Here is a 26,024-nt window from a genome sequence, read left to right as displayed (position 1 = left end):
AAAAATGATGAATTTGCAGAGGACCCTGACACTGTATTTGAGTCAGAAGATGGCAAAGGACCAAAAAAAATAGGATGTACCATTTCTAATCTTTAAACTTAGATACAAAAATAAACCGTCAAGCAGACATAAGGATGTTCGTTTTTGCCATTTTAAATCTAAACCATTTTGGAGCAGTGGTAACAAGCCACATACTCCAAGAACTGAGACTCAAGAATTCAACATGTAGAGAAAGAAGCCCTATTACAGACATGAACTGCTACCCACTGATACACACATGTATCTATTAAAACAAGGTATCATTGTGCATATCGGCTTCTATCGCCAGCTGCAGAAGCATTATTCCCAGGATGCGCCCATCGCCACTTCTATCAGCAACCTGCATCTGTGACTGTGAACAGGATGTGTTCCTACAAAAGGCCAACCCTCCACTGGCACAGTGTTTCCTAGACTATCCGTGGGGAGCACCAGTTTTGTTCTGTTTTTTTATTTTTTCATTTTCCAATCCATCACAGTTTGGTTCTTTTATAAAATACACTAAAAATGAATTGCTAGAACCATAATTTTAAAAAGGGAAATAACACGTGTTAGGGAGGATGTGGAAAAGCTGGAACCCTAGTACACTGCTGGTGGGAATGTAAAACTGTGCAGCCACTGTGAAAAAGTTCGGCAATTCCTTGAAGAAAAGAACATAGAATTATCACGTGACCCAGCAATCCCACTTCTAGTATCTACCCCCAAAGAACTGAAAACAGCGACTCAGACAGATACTCATAAGCCAGTATTCACAGCGGCATTATTCACAACAGCCCACAGGTAGAAACAACTCGGTGTCATCAGGAGATGAACAGCTAAACAAAATGTGATATACCCATACAGTGGAGTAATATTCAGACAGAAAACAGAAAAGAAGTACTGATTCCTGCTACAACATGGCTGAATCTTGAAAACATTATAAGTGAAAAAAAATCAGACATATAAAGTCACTTACTATAATATACGATTTCATTTACACGGAACAGCTTCAGAATAGGCAAATCCACACAGAGGAAGATTAGTGGTCGCCAAGGGTGGGGGAAGGGGAGCGGTAGTGACTGCTCCTGGGTACAGGGTTTCCTTTTGGAGTAAGGAGAGTGTCTTGGAACTAGACAGAGGCTGCACAACATTTTGAATGTATTAAATGTCACTGAATTGCACACTCTAAAATGGTTAATGGTTAATTTCATGTTACATGAATTTCACCTCGATAAAAAATGAATAACTTGAAAAAATGAAAGAAATCCAAACTACAAGCCCCAATTTTTTATTATTAGATTCAACAGACATAAAATTACTGTCAAATTGCTATAAAAGTTGCTATTTATTCTCAGGGTTTTTTTTATTGTAATCTTTCTCCTCTTAGACCAATAACGGGGAGTCTACAGACCCACTCTAGCCCGCGCACTGTGCTCTGAGCACCATGGCACTAGCCCCCGTCCCCTCTCCCTTACTCCTGGACACTGCTATGGCAGTTGTGTGCTACCCCCTCCACCGCCTGCCTCATCAATTTATCCCTCTCCGAGATCACGCCCATCAGCACACCCATCAGCGAGATCAACGCCCTTCATGGGGCTCACTACTTCTTCCAGTTACTGACCCATTTCTCTGCTCTTATATGGCTGTGTCTTCTCTCCCAAACACTCCTGAATATATACAGTCAGGCTTTTGTTCCCACCTCTCCACCAAAATGGTCACTCATCAGGGTCATCAGTCGTTTCCACCTTTGGACATCCCAAGCGTAATTCCAGGCCTCATGTGGGTCGACCTATCAGCATCATTTGGATCGGTTCATCACTGCCTCATTCTTGAAATACTTTATTTGGCTTCCAAGACACCAAATCACCCTCAGTTCTCCTCCTACTTCACAGGCTGCTCCTTACTTCTTATTTCTTTCCTCTGCTGGTCCCCCCCTCAACTAGCAGACCTCTAAACACTGGATGCCCAGGGCCCGGCCCTCAGATCTTTAACCTTCTCTGTCACTCACTCCTCTAGGTGACTTATCCACCTTCACTTCACATAACACGTGTGCACTGAAAACTACCAAATGTTTCTTTCCAACAAGGATATCTCCCCTGAACTCTAGATGCATATGTCCAGCTCCTACGTGACAACTCCACTGGGATGACTTGGGAACATTTCAAATCTAAGGAGTGCAAATTTAAATCCTTAATTCACACAAATCTGTTTTTCCCATAGTCATCTTCACCTCATTAAATGGAAACTCCAGTCTTCTACTTGGTCAGGTCAAAAAGCATGGACCAACCTTCACTCTTCTCTTGTCGTCACACCCCAAATCCATCACCCACCCTGGTGGCTCTATGTTCAAACTCTATCTAGAATTCAGCCACTTTCCACCACCACCATGCTCCTACCCTGACTACGCCACAATTATCTTTTGCCAGAATTACCATAATAGCCTTCTAACTGCTTCTACCCTTGCATCGCTAGAGGTTATTTTTTAACACAGGAGTTAGAATATTCTTTAAACATCACAAGGCAGCCTTTTCTCAAAACCTTCCAATGGCTTCCCACCTCACCATGGTCTCTGCAATGGCTTAACATATGCTACATGATCCTGTCCTGTCAAGTCTCGTACCTATCTTATCCTGTTCAGTATACAGAAAGGAAAGGGAGTGGCTCCTACCCTTTTTACAAAGAAAAACATAAAATAGTAGCAACACACCAAAAGGAAAACTTTCCCTGTAATTTCCCCCCAACTTTCAATCTGCAGGATGTAATCCTCAGCATCATCAGAAGGATGTTTTGAACCTGGACTCATTTCTTCAGATTGTAAAGAGAGACTAAGCTTAAATTTACTTTAAAGAAACTGAAGAAAATAAATGGAACTTAATGGGTAAATTTTAAAATAAGACTTCAAAGAAAACAGTTTGAAGAAACTGTTTTTGAAACTGTTTAGAAGTCCCCACTTAGAACAAATGGTATGTTATTACAACTCACTATTTATTCAAGGAGCCAAAAAAAGGGCCTCAAGTCAAACTGGACAGAGTCAAAATGAAACATCAGCCTGCACTTGACCACATCTCACAAATGAACATGTGGATGCCCCTATCCCCACCCACCATATTCTGCCACTAGACTGAGTCTTACCAGAAGAGCCTAACTTCCCCCACAATTCCCCTGTGTCAGTGCTGCTGATGAAAATGAGGGTCCGCTGCCCCAAGAGATGACTCCTGGGGTGTCCAAACTGATCCCTGATCCCACCTGCTCTGTAAAAGTTTCCTGCAATGTAGATGCCCAAGATATGACACATTTGGAAGCAATCAAGCCAGAATTCTATTTTAAAAATTAACTGGGGCTTGCATTTTCCATTAATTTACGTTCTCCTTCTACATGAGAATTCTAGAATAGTTACCACTGAAATTCATGTTACTGTAGTTGCTCGTAGCTAACTCATTCTGAAGCTTAGCCCTACTGATGAACTCTTACTGAATTACAGGGGAACCCAAAGGTTAAGTCTAGACCTTCCTCATACACCATATTTTCAAACATACACATTGTCAGAAAAGTTTATAAAGAAATTCTAGTTCAATATTTCACTCGGTCTCTCCCTATGAACAACCGTACAGCTAGTTTCTTCTTTCTTGGACTGTAACCTCTTTCCTTCTGAGTCTCTTTTTTCTGCCATAAATTCAAATGTCTACTGCTCCTCTCCAAATTCGTTCCTCTCTGCTCTAATAAATTTCCTCTTATCTTTTTGTCTTACTGCCCTGTTCTAAATTTACACCTTTGTCTCAAGAGTGCCAGTCCTTCTGAAAATATTCCATTACTCCTGGAGCAAGCAGCACCGGCAATTTCCTCCTCAAAGTGGGTTTCATTCCTACTTCTCTGTATGAACAAACATCTCTTTAACTGCTTCATCCCCAAATTGTGCACTGGCTCTATTACATGGACAGCAATTAGGGACTTGACCTTGCTTGCTTGTGGGGCCTTACAGGGCAAGCTCACTTAAAAATAATACCCAATTCATTTGTTCATTTAACACATATTAACAAATAAAAACCATGGTGGTACGTAAAAAGGTATGTGAGATAACACATGTTCTTTGTCCTTCAGGAACTCACAATCTAGATAAATATCTAGAATCAAAGGCAGTAAAAGAGGACCCTAGATGGGTATATATTGTATGATACAGCATGAATATTTATAATACAGAGTTGTTCTTGACCATTAGTGAAAGTGAAAGTGCAATCAATAATGTGTACTTCAGTCTCTACAGTTCAAATTAATCAATTCCTTGCCCTATCTATTCCATATTAATGGGAGTCCTTTATTTTATTTTCATATGATAAAGTATACTTGTCTGGTTTTTTTAAACTTTGTTGTCCTGAATTTGGAAATCAAAGCATGGTTCTGATTTTCATTCTCTAAAGATTTGCTTTACCAAGAAATTAGTTCTGCATACAGAGTTGAGTACTTAAAAAAATCAAACTTCTTCTATTTATTACAGGGTAAGTTCTAACAGATCAGTTTCTCTTCTAAATCACTCACTATTGCCTTGATTTCTACTTCCTGCCTTGATTGTGTATACATCCCACTTTCCTAGGTCAAAAGATGATGCTTAAATATAAACTAGTTAAAAACAGGATCTGGAAACACAGCAGTCATAAAAGACCTGCCTATCATCACAATGTAAATGTGGGGAGAAGGTTAAAATTGAAGTTGAGGAATTGTTTATTTCAAAGTGCATTGGTTCATTAAGCAGACATTTTTTATTTTAAAGCCATTATATCAGAGTTATTTGCATTGCTACTACATAAAGTCTGAGATCTATCGTATTAAAAAATGTTTCATTGTGTTACTTCCCCTCCCCCTCCAAAGTGACTACAGCTTCAATTATTCAAGATACAAAAATCCACATCACCAAAAATATCAGAACTCGATCCATATTTACAGTGCCCTTGTATTTCATCCTCCAGAAAATACATTTTTAGCATCTGATGGGAGTCTTTCATCTTATTTATTACTCTAGGTATACAAAAGGAAAAACTTGGTATTAAGAATCAAGCAAAGCAAAATCTTCTGTAACTAAATACTTTAAATGATACTTAAGTAAGTTTCACACAGCAATAAAATTTCCAACTCCTACTAAGGGACAAGCAGAGAGGCTTGTGATCCGGTGTGAGAACTCATCCTCGGTCCCCTCCCAATCTAGTCCATACACCCAGAGACTTACCAGTCGCTTTTGCTTCGGGGTAAGACGGGCCCTCCTCAAAGGTGAAGATCTGGGAAACGCTCTGGCCCAGGTAAGAGGGAGGCGGATAGTAAGAATGCATCCTGTACTGGGAACTCACTGCGTGGCGGTTCTCCGAGTTTTTCATCTGCTGAAGACAAAAAAAGATATACGTTGAGGTCAAAACAGCATTTCACAATTATTACAAAACCACCTGATTCTTTATATTAAGAGACTAGCCTATTCAAGTTGGAATTGTCCTCGACCATGATCACGGCCCTCCAGTACACTGGTCCCCAAAATCCTAGCACTGTGCAACCTAAGGTGCTTTTCTATCTTGGGATCGCTTCTAAAATATTCCTAAAATTCCATCTGCCATATGATGCTCGATTAGCAAGCACTAAAGAGGAGAGAGTCGTAGCAAAGGGGAGAGCACTGCTCAACACCTTCCTGGCAACACCTAGGAGCCTGCTTGACCCTGAGCAAGTTATTCCACCTCCTCACGTGTCTCTTCGTGTGTAAAACTGGCAGCTTACCCTGGCTACCTTGCAGAGTTAATGTCAGGAGAAGATGAAAAATGACTGTAAAAACCAGAGCCTGCAGACCATGTGTAAATGGAAGCTGCTGGCTTTCAGCATGTTGCATTCCCGCCCCGCCTATGCAAGGGGCTTTTCGGAAGCCTGGGATGGGTCTTGTTTTTGTAGATTCTGGAGGTGATCTGAATTCTGCTAAAAGGACCAAAGGAGTGAGACTTGGAAGGCAGAAGGGAGGCCCAGGCTGTCCCTCCAGCCTCAGTGGCAGCTGTCACATGAACTCAACAGCCAGGTAGTCTTTGTAGCAACCGGGCTACACGTTCCAGACTATGGGGCCGCTTTTAGGTCAGGTGCACTTCCCAGTACCTGCCTAACCTCTGGGTAGCAGCAGAAGCTTCCTGACATCTTGTTCAAAGCTAAAGAGACCTGATCTAAAGCTTCAGACTTCTGTTCAAGAATTAAGAAATAATTTCTAAATCATATTTTAAATGAAATATTTAGAATGCCACTCTCTTTAAAATAGTACTACCTTGACAGGAGCCTGGCAGGGTAAAATTAGGTACTGGGCGTCTACAAAACTTTCTATGCACATCTAAATTCTGGACAATTTTCCACGGAGTACAGGCCTTAGTGTATTTTGAATATTGTGGCGTTACTTGGAAGAAAGCCCTAAATCCCTGATTTCTCTATGATAATTTGAGAAGCGCAAAGCATTAGTTTTTTTGACCCTCCCACTGCGCCTAATCATGAATGTATGCTTTCAAGCAGGGGTTCTTAACCAGGGTCTGTGAGGTTGAGCTGAAATTTGAGAAAACATTATTCCTGTGGGGACGTGTTGGTGTGGGTGTGGTATATTTATTAAACAACACACAGTATAGTGTGGACTTAGTAAGGGGCCCTGGTTTTTACCTGCCTGGCAAAGGGGTCCGTGGAACAAAAAAAGGTTAGGAACCCCTGCCTTAAAGGGTTGATCGATTCATCTTAGGGAAGCAAAGAAGACTCCACTATTCTTGATTATTTACTTTCAAGTAAAGTTTACCTGGGCAAGTTTCCTTCATCCTTTCTAATTTGTTTCTTTGGAATATATAAAATATATGTTTTTTAGCATGAACATTTAATTCTCATTTTCTACCATCATATAAGCCTTTAATAAACACCAGAGGTAGAGCAAGCTGACTTGGAAATAAACAACCAAAGGGGAAAAACGGGCTAACACCTTAACAGGGGGGCCCATCTCACCTGCAGGAGCCATTCAATCATTTGAGAGGGAAGTCACAACCAAGGTGGTTAACTGCACAGGACCCAGCTGTCAATTCGGCCAGAGCTTCCCCTGCTCTCTGCATGCATGCAAATGGCCTGGGGTCCCTGCTAAAATGCAGGTCCTGACTGGGTAGGTCTGGGGCGGGCCTGGAGTCAGCCTCTCTGACTAGCTCACAGGCGCTGCTGTTTCGCTGGTCGTCCTGACCAGGGCCTAGAACAAATGATGCTTTGTCTCCCGCCCTGTGCCTCGGGGGGCCCAGGGCCAAGGGAGGCCCTCCTAAAACTCTTCTTCCCAATCATTTTAAGCATCAGTTTTCCACTTGAACTGGAGGAGGGGGAAAGTTATGTCAATATAATATTTAAATTTTCATTATTTTTACTCTTAAACACAAGATCCCAAAGCTAAACGATTTTTCAGAGATCTGTTAGCAACTAGAAAGCTGCAGTGGGTAATAATAACCACAAACACGCTGTGATCTGAAGGCAGTTTCTGCCTCTATAGCAGGGGTTCTTAACCTTTTTGGTTCCATGACCTGTTAGCCAGCCAGGTGAAAATCACAGCCCTCTTTACTAAGTCCACACTCCGCCGTGTGTTTAATAAACATATCACACCTGCACCAACACCCCCCCACAGGAATGTTTTTTAAAAATTTCAATTCAAGCTGACAGACTCCTCGTTAAGAACCCCTGCTCTAGACAAGAGGGAAATGAATGGGCATGTCTTTATTTACAAAAATAGGCACTGGTTCTCAGCCTTAACTTCCAGTAGAATAAAGGGAAGGGACTTAGCACTGATGCCTGGAACCCACCCCCAGAGATTCTAATCTACCTGGTCTGAGATGTGGTTGGGGCCCTGGGTTTTTTCAAAACTCTCCAGGTAACTTTAATGTGATGCCAAGATTGAGAACCAGCTGCTCTAGAATTACTAACACATTTTCCACATTCCTGAAAAGTACAAGATCCCAACATTCACAGCATTAACTAAAAAGTGCAAAAAATTAAGTCTGAGAAACAGACTGGTTAAATGTCCCCAAATCCCAATGTGTACTTAATTAAAAAGAGATTCAGACAAACTGTACATTTTAAAAAACTAACGTTTACTGGGAAATAAAGAATTCCATATCCATGCATATGCTTATTTCCCCCCTGAATACCTTTCTATGAAATAACAAGGATTATTTGGAAATAGCAATCTTATTATCTGTACCCAAACATTTGATTACCCTCAATGAATCCCTATGATTTCTAAGCTCTAAGACTTGCAGCACAAGAAGAAAAAGATACAAAGGGTCTGACTACAAGAATTCATTTGGGGTTATTAAATGTAAAATTACTGAAGCCACCTATGGCTTCCACTACAGCCAAATCAAAGAATCACCCACAAACCACCATCCATGAGACAATTTCCAATAAGGACAGTCCCATGTATTTCCAAGTGTATGTGTACGCCTCTGAAACACAAAGTTTAAACTGAATAGTGACCCAAACAGAAAGCCCAGAAAAAGGCACCGCAGAATGCAATTTAAAACACTAAATCACTTCCTGCTCCCTGCTAACTTTAAAACAAATCAAAACAAAAGCAAACCAAAAAACGCCCACAAACCTGCTACTTTTTGGCTTAGACTAAATGGGTAATGTAACTTACTGTTTTACTTTTAAGTTGTAGTTTTGGGGTGGGAGGGGCGACACGAACAATTTTCTCTCCCAGGCGACATTTGGCAATATCTGAAGACACCTGTGATTGTCACAACATTTGTGGGGTGGGGATGCTTGGGGCACCTAGTGGGTGGAGGCCAGGGATGCTACTAAACTCCTAAGTGCACAAGACAGCACCCCACAACAAAGAATTATGCAGCCCCAAATCTCAGTGGTGCCCGGACTGAGAAACTCTTCTTTAACCTAATCTAATGGCCCCCTTGAGCTGAAAGACATCAGCAAAGTTCTGCTGAAGGAGAGAAGCTCTACACAAACTCGAAAAACGGTTCCAATTCTGCTAAAGGGAGGTCATTTTTTTTCCTTTATGCAGTGCTGCCTTGTTTTTTGTCAAGATTTTAAGTTTATTTTTTTATTCCTTTAAATTCCTTTAAATTAAACAAACAAACCAAGCAAAACCTAAAACCCAGGATTCCAGTGAATTATGACTACTATTATTATTAACATTTGGTGGCTGGCAAGCAAGAAGCCTGTTTTATAACCTTATTACCCATCCCAAGTCTCCAATACAGAGCATGGCCCACAGGTGGGAGCTGAGCTTGGCAGAGGGCGTGCGTGGTATTAGGATTGACTCTGGCGGAAAAGCTAAGATCTTTGCATTTTGTTTTATTAGAGCATTTAGAATATACATGACAATCTATCTGAACCATAGGTTTCTTTTTACAGGCCTTAGCCACCCCGTTTTATTGTAACAGTAAAACCCTAAAAAATAAATTAAAATGTTTGAGCTCACTTTTAAAAAGAAACCTTAAATATTCTTCATTGGTGTCTATTAATTCTTCAGACAGGAAGAATGTCTGGTCTCATGTCTGAACACTCCATCCAGATAATGACTAAAAGAGATTCCTGACAACCAAATTGTCCGGTTGTATATTACATGTGGCTCAGCTGCATAAAATTATAGAGTTTACATAAGAAAGGGAACAGCCTTCATGAAGAGTTACTCTATGGGATAAAATTCCAAAGTGCTAATTGTAAACTCTGATATTTCATGGGAAGATTCCCTTAGCACTGATGTGTGTTTTACCAGCTTTTAAATTATAAAAGCCACATTTCGGATAAACCTTTGGTTTTACTGAACAGAAAAACCTTTGATAAAAGAAAGCAAGTTTCTCTCACTCTGGAATTCTAAGTCTCTGGGTGACACTGAGAGTAAGGTTGGGGCAGACTTGCACCCATAGTAAAAGATTTCTTTCAGAGAGCAGATGTGGCTCAAGCAATTGAGCGCCCACCGCCCACATGGGAGGTCCCAGGTTCAGTTCCCCATGCCCCCTAAAGAAGACAAACAATGAGCAGACAATGAGCCAAAAAAACAACAATGAGCAGACAACAAGCAAAAACAATGACCAAGACAATGAGCAAAACAAGCAGACAATGAGCAAAAAGCAAACAAGCAGGGAACAGATGTGGCTCAAACAGTTGAGCACCCACCTCCCACATGGGAGATCCCAGGTTTAGTTCCCAGTGCCTCCTGAAGAGAGAAAGAGGGGAAAAAAACACAATGAGCACCAAAAAAAAAAACAAACAGCAAGCAAAAACAACGAGTAAACAGACAAGGCAGCCATCCCAAAGGGTGGGGAAAAAAAGATTTCTTTAATTTTTAAATATAAGCTTCTTTTCAAAATTACTGAAAGGGATGCCTCTTCCCACACTCATCTAATCACACACTGAGCTGTGCTAGTCCACAGACCTCACCTGGGCCAGGCAAGGGCCCATTCACCTCCTAAAATACACACTTCATTCATCCTCTGGGATTCCACGCCTCACAGTTTAAAATAAGTATTTTTAAAACATAGGTGAAGAATGATTGCTATTAACAGACACTTCCAAGAGGTCTGATTATCGAGAAATTTGCAAGCCAAGTGCTGAACCCTGTACATCTAATCCATTACCCTACGGGGGAAATCTGTCCTTCCTTACTTCCTTCTGGTCCTCTGGTGATCTGTTTTCTCTCTCCTAACTTTAATTTCCTACATTGAGCTCACCTTGCTTTCCCCTAGGTGGTCACATTATGGAATGCTCCTTACCCTCTAAGAAAGGGAGATGGGTGCTCAGGTCCCTGTAAGGGGCCCCGCAAAGCCCAGGGTGGAGCCTGTCCATGTGCAGGGGGGAGGTGCAGTGTTTGAGGATCAGCACTGAGATGCTGAAGGAGCAGAGCTTTGGGAGGGATGGAGGAGGGGGCAGGAGTAGCAGGATGGAGAAGACAGGAGGGAGAGGATGCTTGTCTAATATGGCAGAGGCCAAACAATTTTTAAAATGGCATTTCTAATATGGTTTAAGTTGTAAACCTCATGTTTCCCAAAGCTTTAGAAAGTCTGTGGCATATGCAAACACACAAACACACTTGCGTGAGACTTTTCGATGAGAAATGAAGGAGCTAAATTCCAGGTCTGGATTGATATCAGAGCAGATTTTTAAAAAAGAAAAACAGCACAAGAGGCACAATGGTAAAATCAGCAAGTCATTTGTAAATGTGTACCCAAAACTGGCCAAGGAAACATAAAGCAAGGACTCCCCCAGTTCCCAGAAACCCTAGACAAGGAATGGAGTGGACATTCCCATCAATCCTGGATACATTTTAAGGGACAGGAAAGTCCATATGGCATCAGTATTAAACTTCTATCTATTGGTGGCCCATTTTGTCTGTCTTAATTAAAACAGCAATTAAGATAACTGATTAATAGTATTACATTTTTAAAACCCATATTAGTTTTTTTGGACTAGTTTCGCTCAATTGGTTGTTCTGCATCTGGATCAGCAGTTTTGATAGAACAAAGTTTAGTCTTCCAGACAGTTTTCTGAAATGAAGGACCGAGACCCCTTACGGGTCTTAAAATAATTCACTGGGTTGCAATCAGCATGTATTTTTCAGAAGAATGGTACAGCAATGGAATAGAATAGAATAAAATAGAATAGAAAACACAAGAATCCACTGCACATAATATAGGTAAGGTTGTTTTACGAACTTTTTCTTTGCGTGTGTGTACGTATAGATGTATACTAGATCACGATATCAAATATTCCTTACTGTGGATCTTAGTCTAAAATGCTTCCAAGATTGACCTATAAATGTAAAGAGAAGCAAGTACCTTTAAAGATAAGGATATAGTAAGAAAAAGCCAAGTTAAGGAAAAAATTGTTTCCTTTTCCTAGAGCCTGGAAGGGTCTCAGTGCATTTCAGGGGGTACTCAGAGGAAAGAGGTGACCAGTTTGGAGAGTGTCTCTGGCTGGGACTAGCTCAGTGCCTCCCTCCTCTTCCCAAATCACAAGTCTCTCTGCATGATTTTCTAGTTCCTGGATCAGAAACTTACATCAGTCTGATTCACGAATCTGAAAAACAGTCCCTGGCTTCCCAACTGAATTCATGTACAGCCAGGCAGAAATGCAAATATTATTCATGCAAAAGCCAAGAGAAAACAGCTTCAACAAAACAGTGTAGGGAAAATGCATTAAAACCTGCAAGGCACTTGGTATTTTTAAAATCTGGTTAGTAACCATCAAGACACTCTCCTACCTGTGCACTCTCTCAACCAGGTCAAGTTTTCAAAAGCATCATAATTAACACCTCGTAAGATGGGTGAAGGGGCTTTAACTGCTGAGAAGTGGGTCATTCTTATGGTACTTTTCCTGGGAAAGTCTGGGCGTTGACTAACGGGATTTCAGAGGGAAAAAGTGAAAATTTACTGGGAGCACACTGTGGGCGCCTGGTGCGTTAGTTATCTGGAGTCATCATAACGGAATAATCATTAACACGAGAAGAAACTGCTTAGCGCAAGCAGATAACTTGGTTCTGCTCACAAAGTGATTAGATAGAGAGGGCAAGGTTCAATGTAAGTCTGCCTCTGAAGCTCCTCATCTTTCTCTCCACTGAACCAAGCTACCATCATAGTTCTAAACTAAAATATTTGTTAATTGCAAAGACCTACTCGCTGCCATTGGCTTTTAACAATTCTTCATGTTTTCAATGCTTCTAGAATGAATAAGAAATTTTTTCTGATAGCCCGAAGAAAAAGAGAAGAAAAAGAAGACCAAAGCCACTTTGCAGGAACTTCGATTTTAGTACAGGAAAAATCAGAGGCATCCATATCTGTTCCCATCTTGATGGACAAACTTAATTAACCTTTGCTACTCTGTTCCAACCTACAGTTTTAGACAAAACTAGTGACCCATAGACAATATGTTACCATCAGAATCTCAACGGCTGAGACACCAAGAGATATAGCCCTATCAGCAGTATCAGGAAATAAGCCACTCAGGTTAGCTGTTGTAAGAAATATGGATTATATTCATGTCACACATGAGCTGTCAGAAACATTAGGATACTTTTAGCATAAATCAGCAGTGTGAAGGGTATCTTATGAGTACTGAACATGATATACTGCCTGGAGGGCAAGGTGAGATCATCTGGGACCACCTTCTAGCCTAAGCCCATGCATGCGCTCACATACTTCACCCCAACTGGTAATAAACATTTGCATGCAGACTGGCGACTGCTGACAGTTACCAAAATGACCCAAGAATGACCAAAACCGGGCTTCCCTAACGTACATGGAAGTGCACATGTAAGCACGCACCATTTCTGGACGGGCACACAAACATGCTTGAGGGTCAATAGTAGGTTTAGTGGCTCCTTGGAGTTCCAAGGTTAACACAAGTAGATGAAGAAATGCATGCTGCACCACAAGGCAGGCAGGGGCATCCTGGGAATGAATGCACCCTCTGTGGTTAGACCAGCCACTGTTCAAACTCCAGCTACCCCACCTGCCAGCAGCATGATGCTGGCAAAGCTAACCTTCCCAGTGTCAATTTCCTCACCTGCAAAAAGGGATATCACTGCCAGGGCTGTGTTGAAGAATTACACGGAGTATTAGGCATCAAGTGCCCAACGTTACGTGGCTGATTGTCAAGTGCATCTCGGGTACCTTCAATTTTCTGCCACAGGAGCAGCCATGGAAGGGTGGGTGGTCACTCTTGAGGACCCTCTTTTGTTATCAACTAACTTTTAGCCCTTTTGAAGGAATGTCTGGGATCTTCTGACAGAGAGACAGACAGAAAAACCTTCACATTAAATACTTTAAAAATTACTTTACATATATAAGCTCTTTGATGGTCTAAAGAGAAAATCTATGGTCTAAAATTTTTCTACTTTTCAAATTTTAAAAAGTTGAAAAACCTATTCCACATCCTACACTGCCATTACTAAACACACACACACACATACAGGAAAAGTTCCAGGCTGCTACATTTTTTGGTTTTATACAAATACTCAAGTTATGGCTATTTTATATCTGCCATCTCCCAGTACTGGTTAATGAGGACTGGGAATCACTAACAGGAATGTTCGTGAGAAGGAATGTGGTGGAAAAAGGTGTGAAAAATAAAAGGAGGACAAACTAATCCCAAAGCAAGTTAAGGGAATGAAATAAAGATCAGAGAAGACATAAATGAAATCGAAAACAAAAAACAAGACAATTAGCAAAACCAAAAGTTAATTCTTCAAGAAGATTAACAAAATTGACAAACCCTTAACTAAACTCCACAAAGGAAAAATGAGAGAATGTACAAATAAATGAAATGAGAAATGAAAATGGGGACATTGCTACTGACCCCACAGAAATAAAAGAGAACATAAGAGGATACTACGAACAACTGTACACCAAAAAACTAGACAATGAAAAAAACTAGGCAATGGAAAAAACTAGAAATGGAAAAATTCCTAGGAACGTATGAACAACCCACACTGACCCGAGAAGAAATAAAAGCCTCAACAAGCCAATCACAAGTAAAGAAACTGACACAGTCATCAACAACTCCCGAAAATGAAAAAGAGCGCTAAATGTATGCTACGCACTGTGGCTGGTGGTAATAGTCTGGGGATATTATCTCATAATCTATAACAAACGTTCCAATACGGTGTGGTGTGTCACTTGAGGGGTGTTTTATGGGAATTCTGCAAATATGCATGATTGTTTTGTAAGTTCACAACTTCCGTAATAAAAATATGTTTTAAAAACATATAGGGTGGGTTGGGGGAAAAATACACCAAATGTTAAGACATGGACTATGCTAGCAGTAAGATTTTGATGATATTTTTTCATAATTTGTAACAAATGTTTCACAATAATGCCAGGTGTTGGTAATGGGGTAATGTATGCGTATTTGTTTTGCGAGTTCACAACTTTTACTACACACTTACTGTTTATGTATGTTCATGTATCAATGGTAAGGTTCATCAAAATTTTTCTAAAAAGTGAAAAAAAAAAAACAAAGGAGATAATGTTTCTCATGAAATGCTCCACCCCTCCAGAAGGTTGTTCACCCCAAGTGTGAGTGAGGACCACAGGGCTGGAGGGGGTGCTGAGAGCGATAAGGAGGTGCACTGCCAGGGGAGAATTTACAAACAGTAATAAAACCCACTCATGTCAATCAGCTTTTAATTACCACCAGGCACTGGCAATTCTAAACCAGAGCAGTAATGAACTCTCCTGTCCTACCCCTTGGCACACACCTGCACAGCGCCCATGGTTTCAGAGGCATCTCCCTGGGACACCTACGGACTCCACAGTAGCAATTAGAATTATGTGTGTTGTTTGAGTTTTCTTTCTCTCTACTGTGAGCTCCCTCAGGGCAGGGATTGCCTGGCACAGCCCCTGGCACAGAGCAGGCACTCAGTGGACATTCACTGAATCAATGAATGCATGAAATATGGTGGGGATTTTTCATAAATCTATTCTTACAATGGTTCTACTATCATATTCCTAATATCATAAACAAATAAGGCAAATCAGTCCCAATTATGCATTCCCTCGATTTTGGTCTTAGCTCAATTTAAAAGGGGCACTTAATAGATCATAGAAATATGGACTCCCAAGAAATCTGAAAATCCTTCATTCATGTACTTAAATATTCTGAAAAGCAATTACCTTGAGGTCATATTCACATCTATTATACTTTACAGAGGGGAAAAAGTAACCTAATGGGGAAAAAAATAGCAAATAAGATTTTCTCCACTAGCTGAATTACATCAATACAAAAGTTTTCAAAATATGTGGCCTAATTATCTAATTTTCAAGCAGATTACAAAATCTCCAGATGACTGCATTATTTACTAAACCAATGCTACTGTGTTGGAGAGTGGGTAATGTAACAACCTCTAAGAGGCAACAGCCTGATAATATACTTTTTTCTGCTTCTAATTCAATTGCGGAGCAATCCCTAGAGTACCTTAGCCCTTTCCAAGGTTTCCAGCTCATTCCAGAACAAACTGAATTCATGTGAGCATAGAAGCAAACCTCTGAAGAGCCCAGGCCTCATATGCGTCTTGCAAAGGTTCCTGAAATCCAGAGGCCATAATCTACCTGGATTTCCTAGGTTGCCACTGGGCCGCTTCAGGCAGCCCAGGAGAGTGGTTCCTCAGACTGTAGCTAACACTGCCCCCAGATATTCTCTCAGGGTCAGAGCTGCCTGCTCCCCAGTTCTCCACCGTTCCAGAGGCCAGTTCAACTTTCTTCTGTAATACATACATTTTTAACCAAAACATTCTGCAAAAATGTCTCCACTGTAAACTGCTGTAGTCAAGGGATATACCTCAGCTACATCTCTCACCATCTGCCTGGCTCCGGCTTCTAAAATCCCCATCATCTCCTTTAGCTTTGGCTCGAGACAAACACCTACAGGGAATATCGTTACCGCAGTCACCAGGTCTTAGAAACAACTGCCCTGGCTGCAAGATGAAAAGCATACACACAGATTATACTCTCATCGTCCATGGAACAAAACAGCAATTTCTTTAGGGAAAGATGCAATAAAAATGTGATGTCACGATCATCATTTGTCACGATGAAGCTCACTTTCCTTTGTGAAAGTGTATATAAAATAAGGTGACGGCTTAGACATGGGGAGCCGGGACTGCATTCACCCGCGGAGCTCAGTGTCTGTGCGGCTTACAGGAAGGCAAAGAGCAGCCGCTGCTCATCACAGGGCTAGCTGGCAGCAGAAGTCGGTCTCCCCGCAGATTAAGAATACGCTGTAAAGGCCCAGGAGAACTGAGTTTATTAATTCTCCTCAAAAGAGAAGACTGCAATGAGGAATTATATGTTTCAGAAGAGAAAATTATAGACGAGGCTACGACCTGAGAGGCCATTTTACGGAAAGTTCACATGACAGACAACCAATCCCCCAAAGCTGGGGGAGCCTGATTCCCTCATTTCACTGGTTACAACCTTCATATGGCCCATCACCATGTTTTAGTCTCTTCGAGAAGATCCTCTCAGGCTGACCTTCCCGGCTCGCAGGCCCCATCACTGCCTCTACCCACTTGGGATGCATGTGAAGGGGTTTCACAAACATACACTCCTGGTATGAGGGGGTACACAGGACCACCAAAGAAAGGAAGGAAAAGACCAAAGTTGAGGATTAGGTTGAGGCAATTAAAGACCCTAAAAGAAGCAAACTGAAGACCCTAAATCATTTCACTGCTGTGGTGACCAGCAATGGATGCAGTGGTTTCCAGACTCTTCCTGGATTTAACAGACCAGTAAAATGCAAAAAAAAAAAAAAGAGTAGGGGGGAGAGATAGGCATAGGGCTGCCCACTTTTTATATTGCCAAGGAAGGACATTTACAAAGAAAGAAATACTGTCATCTAATAGAATCAGCTTTTAGTATTTTTTAAAGTTGGAAGTGTACAGTCTCAATAAAACCAGGTTTTTAAATTGAGTAATTTATCTTTAATAAAAACTCACTAGTCCTTATTGTCTTCATTTCTCTGGAAACCAGCACTGGTTAATAGTGAACTGACACCAGCAGCCACCATTGCTATCTACACCAAATAATGTGCCAAGAAATATAAATTAAAACTGGAAGCATTTAAAGGGAAGAAAAACATTTTTCTATGAAATGACCATGCCTTTAAATGCCAAAATAAGCAATTATAAAGTTATTATAATTACAGAGTTCACTTAAAAAGTGGCAAGATACTAAATAAATATCACAGCAATAGAACTTGTATAAAAATAACTCTTTCAGTTATCAACAGAAATTTATATGTCCAAATTGTAACAAAGGTACCACACTAAATGCAAGGTGTTAATAATAGTATTTCCAAATAATAGTATTTGGAAACTCTGTATTTTATGCATGATTTTTCTGTAAACCAACAACTTCTCTAATAAAAAATATATATATAAAAGAAATTTTTGTGTCTATAATTTGCCTGTAAAAAACAAAATATAGTTGTTTACAAAACCACAACATAGTCCAAAGCAAATACAACATCAAGTTTAATTTTTCCTTTCCTGATGAAGGAAACAGTTTACTCTTTTTTAACTGTATATGTCTCTATAAATTCCTTTTATGTCTCCTTGCAAACTCTATCATCACCACCCCTCCCCTCACACAGGATAAAGCCATCACTGCCTGTCTACCAACAAAGAGGGGCCAATAACTAGACTGACTATAAAAGGGAAGCCAGAGCTACTTTAACCTGTCAGTGAGGTGAGAGATGGGATTGGGTCGGCAGCCCAGTGGATCCAGGTGAGAAGGCCTTGGCTCTCCACTGACCAGCTACATTCCTTGGACAAGTCACTTCAACTTCCTCAGCCCAGAATCACCCAGGAGTGGGAACTACCAAGTGCACATCATCCTAGGAGCCCTGATAGTGCAGGTCAGTTGTCTGAAGCCAGCACAAAAATGTATCTCAAGTCTCCTATTTTGTCTTAAACATTGCAAGTGGGCTTTGCATTCTACTGCCTCCTCCCTAACCTATCTTTTTTATTTTAATGTAATAATAATGACAACTGTCTCCCTGGGTTGGAGCCAGGTGTAAGCCCTGACTTGGCCCCCAGCCCCCACCACCACGGGGCTCTCCCATGGAGCTGGAAAAGAGGAGGCAGTGTAAAGACACAGCCCAGGCAGGCTGGGTGGGCGTGGCAGTCAAGGACTTTCCAAGCAGTCCTACCTGGCCCTAAAGACCCAGGGCAGGCTGAGGGGGCTGCAGGCCCATCCCAGAAACACTCACGAGGGAGCGCGTTTTCTCTCTGCTCCAAGCCCCACAGGCCAGAATCTGGTTTTGCTCCTGCTTGCACTCCAGATTCAGACACAGGGTTACCTGGCAGGTCCCCAACTCCCCTTCTCATCATGTTCTATGTGGTGACAGCAGATTTCCCCGGGACCTGTTTTTTAACAATTTTTGCCTCCCATCACACAGTAGGCTCTCAACGTGTGTTTATTTAATATATAAATGAATGCCTTCCAGCTAAATGCATCATCGTAAATAGGCAGCAGCCATCCCATGATAACCACCAGAAGGAATGCGATCCCCTATGCTGCCGTTTGCCCAAACCCTGCCTGCAGTTGGAATGTAAGTCTACAAACCTGGCAGCACAGGTTTCCACAAAGCAATCAAGAGGGCACCCATCTCAGGGCCGGAAAGCAGATCCTAGGTACTCCCCTCTATCCTCACATATTTACTTCTGCACATTTGATATGCACCTCTCCCTTGTCAGCCTGGTACAACATGTTTATTTAAGAGATAATGTTGCCGTGGAGGAGTGCACAAGGCCATAAACAGCTTTTGCAGGCAATTAAATGCAGAGGTGAAATTGTGCCGCTGGTCAGCGGAACCAGCCATTCGTTGTGAGTTTGTTCCAGTGTCACAAATGTTATTCCTGTTTCACAACAGGACAGGAATCTATGATTAGGCCACAAATCTCCACCAGCTGCAGACAGACCACAAGCCATGGAAGCAGCTCTCAGAGCACAGGCACTAACATGAGAGAGTCTTAGGTTTCTGGGATGCTGAGCTGGCAGACTGCTCTGTGCTTTATAGGATTCGCCCATAGTAGACACTCAATAATTATCTGTGGCTTGCTTGATTTTATAGGGAGACCTGCAGAAGTCTCAGCTCTACAATAAAAGGCAATGAACTCTTTTGGCGAGTAACTCAACATGCTCCCTACTAATCTCTAAGTCTAGCTGAAAAAATTAGGTTTATCTCCAGTAGAGTCCATTTTTTTTGGGAATCAGACAGGAGCTCTTTGCTGAAAAGCATCCACACGGTTACCCCAAAACACCAATAATGAAAGAAGCCAATCCTACTGAGGGAAGGAGGATAACTTGTAAAGCAATGACTTGGGCTGGTCAAGAGTAAGCAGAGACATCAATCAGGTCTTAGCTATGGACAGTCAAGAAAGTGGATGAGGATGGCAATGCCACAGATTCGAGCCCTTAGGAGTGAGCTAGGGTCAGAAAGAGGGAGATGCCACAAGTGTTCTCCAGGTGCCACTCAATGGCACCTTCCCCAAAGGAGCTAGAATATGGATCCTGCAGTGCCAGAATCCATGTTTCTTAATCTCACCATATTGCTCGCCTAAATCAAGAGATCTGGTTTCTACAGGAGGCTTGGTCACAAAAGGGGGGGTCACAAAAGGCAAGTCATTTTGGCTCTGGAACTCAATTTTCTGTGCAGCAGGATGGGGTTAGACCAGAAGTCTTTAAGAACCATTTCAAGGAAGCGGATGTGGCTCCAGTGATTGAGCTTCAGCCTACCACATGGCCCAGGTTCAGTTCCTGGTGTCTCCTGGAGAAAACGAGCAAGACAGCGAGCTAGCATGATGGGCAGGGGCAGTGAGCTGATGAAACAAGATGACACAACGAGGAGACACAAAGAGGAAAGACAATGAGAGACACAACAAAGCAGGGAACTGAGGTGGCTCAAGTGATTGAGCACATGGGAGTTCCCATGTTCAGTTCCCAGTACCTCGTAAAGAGAAGATGAGCAGACACAGAGAGCACACAGCAAATGGACACAGAGAGCAGACAGCGAGTGCGAACAACAAAGGGGGTGAGGGAATTAAAAAAACTATGCTTTTAAAAAAGACCCATTTCAGCTCTATTCATCGCTGGACTGATTTCCAATTGACTGATTATATCTACATTGGCTCTTGTACTTTTAATATGAGTTTATTCTCAATATAACTAATTTTTGTGGGTATGACTAAAAGGTTGTAAGCCAAACCTGTGTTTATATTTGGCTACAAGATTAATTCACAGATTCATAAAATGTCAGACTCATAAGGGACTGAGAAGCCACATGGTCAAGACCCCTCATCTCAATTGCTTGGATCACCTTTTATTTAACATTCATTTTGCAGATGAGCCTACATGGGCTCATGGGTAATCATATTCACAGGAAAGTAGTATGTAGATTCCAAAACTAACTTCCAAATAGCAATGAGGTCAGTATATTTCAAATATGAATGGCCAAGACTTTGGGCATATTTTAAGAAAGCACTGGAGGCTCCATCCTTCGCATCTGAAGAAATCACATTTCAGCACTGCTCTAGAAGTTTCTGTTTATTTCTGTTCTTCACAAGGAAAGAAAGAAAATCAGAAAAGAGTTCTACAAAGATAGCCAATGAAAAGTTCAAGGACATGGGTAGAAATCCCAAGCTCTAAAGAAACACAGAGGGCCTCAGTGTTGGTATTTAGTTCATCCTACAGTAAAGGTTCATTGCAGACCTCAGAGGTCTCAGCATATGCTCCCGGGAGGCAGTTTCCGTAGCCCTGTGTTTGTTGCAGACCCAGTAATAATCAAATAGTGCTGAGGCATACACTCTGGAGCCAGACAGACACGGATTCAAACCCTGGCTCTTCCCACTCGGTGGTGTATAACCTTGGGTAAGTCATCCCCTGTAAAAAGGAGACAATGCCATCTGCCTCCTAGGCCTGTTATGTGGATTAACTGCTCAATAAATGATAGTTATTATTATTGGTGTTTTTATTAACTAAGAGAAATGGGCATCAACCACAGTAGGAGAAAAGGATCTATTTCTGCAAAAGATGATTTGTCATATGAGAATGTATTACCGAGGGTGACTGGCTAGGAAGGAAGAAGGCTGAAGCCCAGGTCTGTAGGAAAACAAAACAAACTGATAGGATACCTCAGGGCCTCTCCTGGATCTCCACTGCTCTTGGGGACATCAGTGACCTCTGCCTCAAGTCCATTAGCTGGGAGTGCTAGTGGATCAAATCTGCACTGCTGCACCCCCACAACAGGACCAAGGAGTTTAACCAAGATTTCTTCCACTCCTGCTAGCAAGTGGACACTCTCTTCATCAAGCTTCTCTCTAGGGAGAACTTCCCCTCAGTGGTATCTCTCCTTGCACACAGCAGCTAAAATCAGCTCTCCAAGATGAGGCAATGATGCTGCTCATGGGAACCCATTTCCTGCTGGGCTGTCCCCGGGAGTGTAGAACTCCGAGGAAATCCAAGATCTCTACCAAATGGTTCCCAGGTTTTCGAGGTAGAGTATGTCAGGCGTCAGATGCCATCTGAAAGATTCTGACCAAGTGGGAAGGTCACTTAATGCAGACTTCTGCTGTAAAGCTGATCTTGAACTATTTCTCTCTCTTTTATGAAAGCACTTTGACTTTTCCTCTCCTGTCCTTTATCACATAAGCCAGCAGGTTCCCACTTCCTCCTCAGAGCCAGGAGACAGGCAGAGAACCAGACACTCCATCTATAGCCCAACATTCTTGGGAAACCGCAGGTTAAGCAGCCTTTTTTTTTTTTTTTTTTTTTTTAAGAAGCAAAATACACTTCTTTCTCTTTTCAGGGAGAAGATTCTTTAATAGAAATCAACCTAAAAACTGCCCTCAATCATCATATCCGACTGACACTCTGAAAGCCTGAAGGGGTCCAGCTTGAAGATCCATCAAGCACCCCATTTCCTTTTACACTTACATCACCTCTCGATTCTAACACCAAGATGCTTTAAGCTCCCTTCCATACAAAGCATGATTCTAAAAGTGAAATATATAGAAAATGTATGAAAATTTACAGGCAGAGATTAAAGCTGTTATTTTTCTGTTTTTTTTTAAAAGCTGAAATTTTAATATGTCCAAGAAGTCAGAAGCCTAGAGAACAGTGAGATCCAGAAAGTGGGGTGATGAATATTAACTTCTCCACATCTGAAAAATGCAGAGGCAAAATGGAACAGATTTGCTCAAAGGAAAATTTTAACTCACATTTTAAAAAGTGGGCCTAAGAAGGTCAAAGATTTGTCCTAAACTCCCAAGTAAGCACGTGGCATTGTTTTGGAATCAAATTCCAGTTGATAAAGACTGGGCATGGCAAATGCATCCAAAATGAGAATGGCTCTCTCAGATGCATAACATCTAATGGGTGTAAAGGGGCTTGCAGGTGTTGAGTTTAACCTCTCACCACATACAACATCCTTACCATGTGGTAATCTGGCCTCTGGTTATCAGTGCCCTGGTATCTCTTGCTAATATACTGGTAGGATGGAAATGGTTAAAACAGAGGAAGCAGAACAATTCTATTTAAATACTCCTCCTCTGATATGCAAAATGCTTTGCTTTACTCCAAATATTAAAGGCTCTTGATTGTTTACTATTTTTAAAACATATATTTCAAGTATGGAAAACTGATCCTGATCTCCATGCTTTAACTAAAAATGCATCCACCTTGGCCCAGCACAACAGGGACCTAATTCCTTTTCTTCTATGTCTTCCATGCAGACACAGAGATTATAACATTTCTCCTTCCCGGGGTGCAAATGCGTCCCTGAGATTACTGCCATCCAGAAGGCTGCACCCAGCACTTTCTAAGCTGCTCAAAGAAAGTGAGCGACAAGGATGGAGAAGGTGATGCTGCATCCAGTATGCTACTTGTGACTCTGATGCTGGTCAACCTGGGTTTTTATGCAAAATGACATGGGAAAATGAGAAAAGTAAATTGAGGGGGTACCCAACTGTAGGCATATTTCTCTACAATTTTTTGTGGCCAACCCCTGGGGTTAAATGGCATTATCAATAGAATGAAAAATTCTTTATGGTTTCATTATGTGCATACACATATGTTGTGAGGTTCGTGTGTGTGAGAGAGAAAATGTGAGCAAGCAAGACAGCAAGAGCGTGAGAGACAGAGAGTATAAGAGAGGAAGAGAGAGTATGTGTGTGTGGTCTTCACAAATCCAGTTCACTCTCTGGATGATAACATACCTGCCACTGGTTTCCTGTCTGACCAGGCACATAAGGTGTTGGGAGGCTCCGAAGGCTGTTCTTCACGGGGGATCCCCCAAGGGGGTTTCCCATATCCCCAGAAGAGGAATCCGCAGCCAAGGCCATGGAGTACTGCGGGTAGTTGTACAGATTGTTGTAGTAAGGGAACAGAGACGGCTGGTAGAAGCTGCTGTAGTAGGTGGAGTCTGAAACCAGGTCAGGTGTGTTCTCCACGTGCCCTCTGCTGGTGACGGCAGGAATATCCTGGATGACCATACGGCTCTCTGGGGAGAGGAAGGGGCAGTAAGATAAAAGAAAAGAAGGCATTATTACCACCGGCATCCACAAAACTTTACCTCTAAATCCTAGCAATGCATCTGCCTTCCTCCTCGACATCTACAAAGCCAAGGTACCTGAACATGCAGGTGTCAAAACTGCTGCTTCTCCTAGAGCCAAAATTAAAGAGGGTTTCTAAGGTTGGCTTAACACTGGGGACATGGCAAAGGACTCTTGATTACTTTTACTGAGAATATAAAAAAAATTACATAAAACCTGACAGTCTAACTTCTACCCACAAATTCCCATCCTAGAGTCAAGACCAAGTCGACTTAAACTGACTGTCTGCAATATTCTTACAACCAAATTAACTGTTCTTCCTTTAAAGAAAGTAAATAAATACCCCAGTGCCCTAACTAGGGGAGCCAGAGAGCGGTCAGAAAGTCAAAGCAAGAGGTTAAGAGTTTAAACAAACACTGTTTCCTTAACTTCCTTCCACAGCTGAGACTGTTGCCTTCAGAAGTCTGGACAGTAGTATAGACTGGAGGTAGGCAAAGTTTTTTTTTTGGTTTGGTTTCGTTTGGGTTTTTTGCAAAAGGCCAGATAGTAAATAAGGCTTTGTGAGCCAGACAGTGACAGTCCCAGTGTGGTCGTGTTCCAATAAAACTTAATTACAAAAATGGGTAGGTGGTGAGCTGATTTGGTTTGCTGACCCCTGGTCTAGACTTCAAAGTGTGCCAACTCCAATAAACAAATAAATGAACTTCTAAGTTGCCCATCCATCTCATGGACATTGAGATTGACATTGGACATTGGACATTATAATGTTCCAAGTGTGGATCCAGTGCCTGAAGGGGCTGCAAGGTATCAAGACAGTCCCTGCCCTCAGGGAGTTTAGAGTCTAGGAAAAAAGGTATGATTGGATTACAAGGTACATCAATTACCTTACCCGAGGAAGGAACGATTACCAGATTTACCTCCAGCCTATCTATTCCTATCTGATGACAATCCTGAAGAAGCGAAGAAGAGAGAGAGAGGAAGCAGGAGATCCACCAGGGAGCCCCTGGAGCAGTCCAGCGAGAGGCCACAGAAGACTGCAAATAAAAGGGGACCTCTTCCAGGGATATCTGGGAGATGAAACTCAACAGGATGGAAGGACAGAAGGGATGCCAGGAATAATGATGCAGAAGACAGCAAAGAAATATAAAACAAAAGTTGGAGCAGGAAACCTGGGTGTGGTGGAGGAGAGGGCGCTGATCAGTTCTGCCTAAAGCATTGATCGAGCAGCCGGAAGGACCTGCAGGTGGAGGAGTGGAATGAGGAGACTCAAAACACGCTCACGAGTGAGGTGAAGGTTGTGAGCTGAGCGTCAGGAGTCACCACCGAAGACGCTGGTGCGTGTGGGGAAGGGAGGGCAGCTGCTATAGAAGAACATGCTCCGAGGGCAGCAGAGAGCGAAGGCTGTGGAGAGAGGATGAACGCAATGTCGCAGAGGCCAAAGGCCCCGTGGACGGTGGATAGGTCAGACTGCGTGTCATCTGTAGGATCTTACGGTTTGAGGAGAGAGAAGGAGCAGAATTCAGCCTGTAAGAGACAAAGGAGCGGGCAAGCCAAGAGGACGCAGAAGAGATGCATGCAGGGAACATCCTCCTCTCTGCAGAACGAGGTCCAGCAAGAAAGCACCATGCTCCTGGCTTCACCTCAAATCCCTGGGGCCCAGCATGAGCCCGACACACGAGATAATGGAGAAATGTTTGTGAAAGGAATCAGTGAATTATGTTTTTTCAAGTAGCTTGGCATCAAAAATAAATGTGAGAAAAAAACAGAAATTCAAGAAAGTAACAGATCTGCAAAAGCAACTTTTGTTTTTACAACACAGGGAGGCTTGAGTGTGCCAAGGCAGGGGCAAGGATGACAATGAAGAGAAAATCCCAGCAGAAGGCGCTCAGAAAGTGCCCCCTGGATGGATGTGTGGGAGGAGGAGGAGGAA

At 42.1% G+C, this 26,024-nt stretch overlaps 1 protein-coding gene across 1 annotated transcript in view; it reads right to left on the bottom strand.

Moving 5' to 3' along the window:
• Positions 1-26,024, bottom strand: part of DMRT1 (doublesex and mab-3 related transcription factor 1) — a 110,183-nt gene that overhangs the window by 43,758 nt on the left and 40,401 nt on the right. The window contains exons 3-4 of the mRNA XM_058302915.1: positions 23,759-24,042; positions 5,234-5,378 (exon numbers count right to left, since the gene is read on the bottom strand). Coding sequence (XP_058158898.1) covers positions 5,234-5,378; positions 23,759-24,042 — 429 coding nt within the window. The remainder of the gene's footprint in view (positions 1-5,233; positions 5,379-23,758; positions 24,043-26,024) is intronic.

The sequence above is a fragment of the Dasypus novemcinctus genome, chromosome 8, assembly GCF_030445035.2.
Source record: "Dasypus novemcinctus isolate mDasNov1 chromosome 8, mDasNov1.1.hap2, whole genome shotgun sequence".
Lineage (NCBI taxonomy): Eukaryota > Metazoa > Chordata > Mammalia > Cingulata > Dasypodidae > Dasypus > Dasypus novemcinctus.
This window is presented reverse-complemented; position numbering and strand designations above follow the sequence as displayed.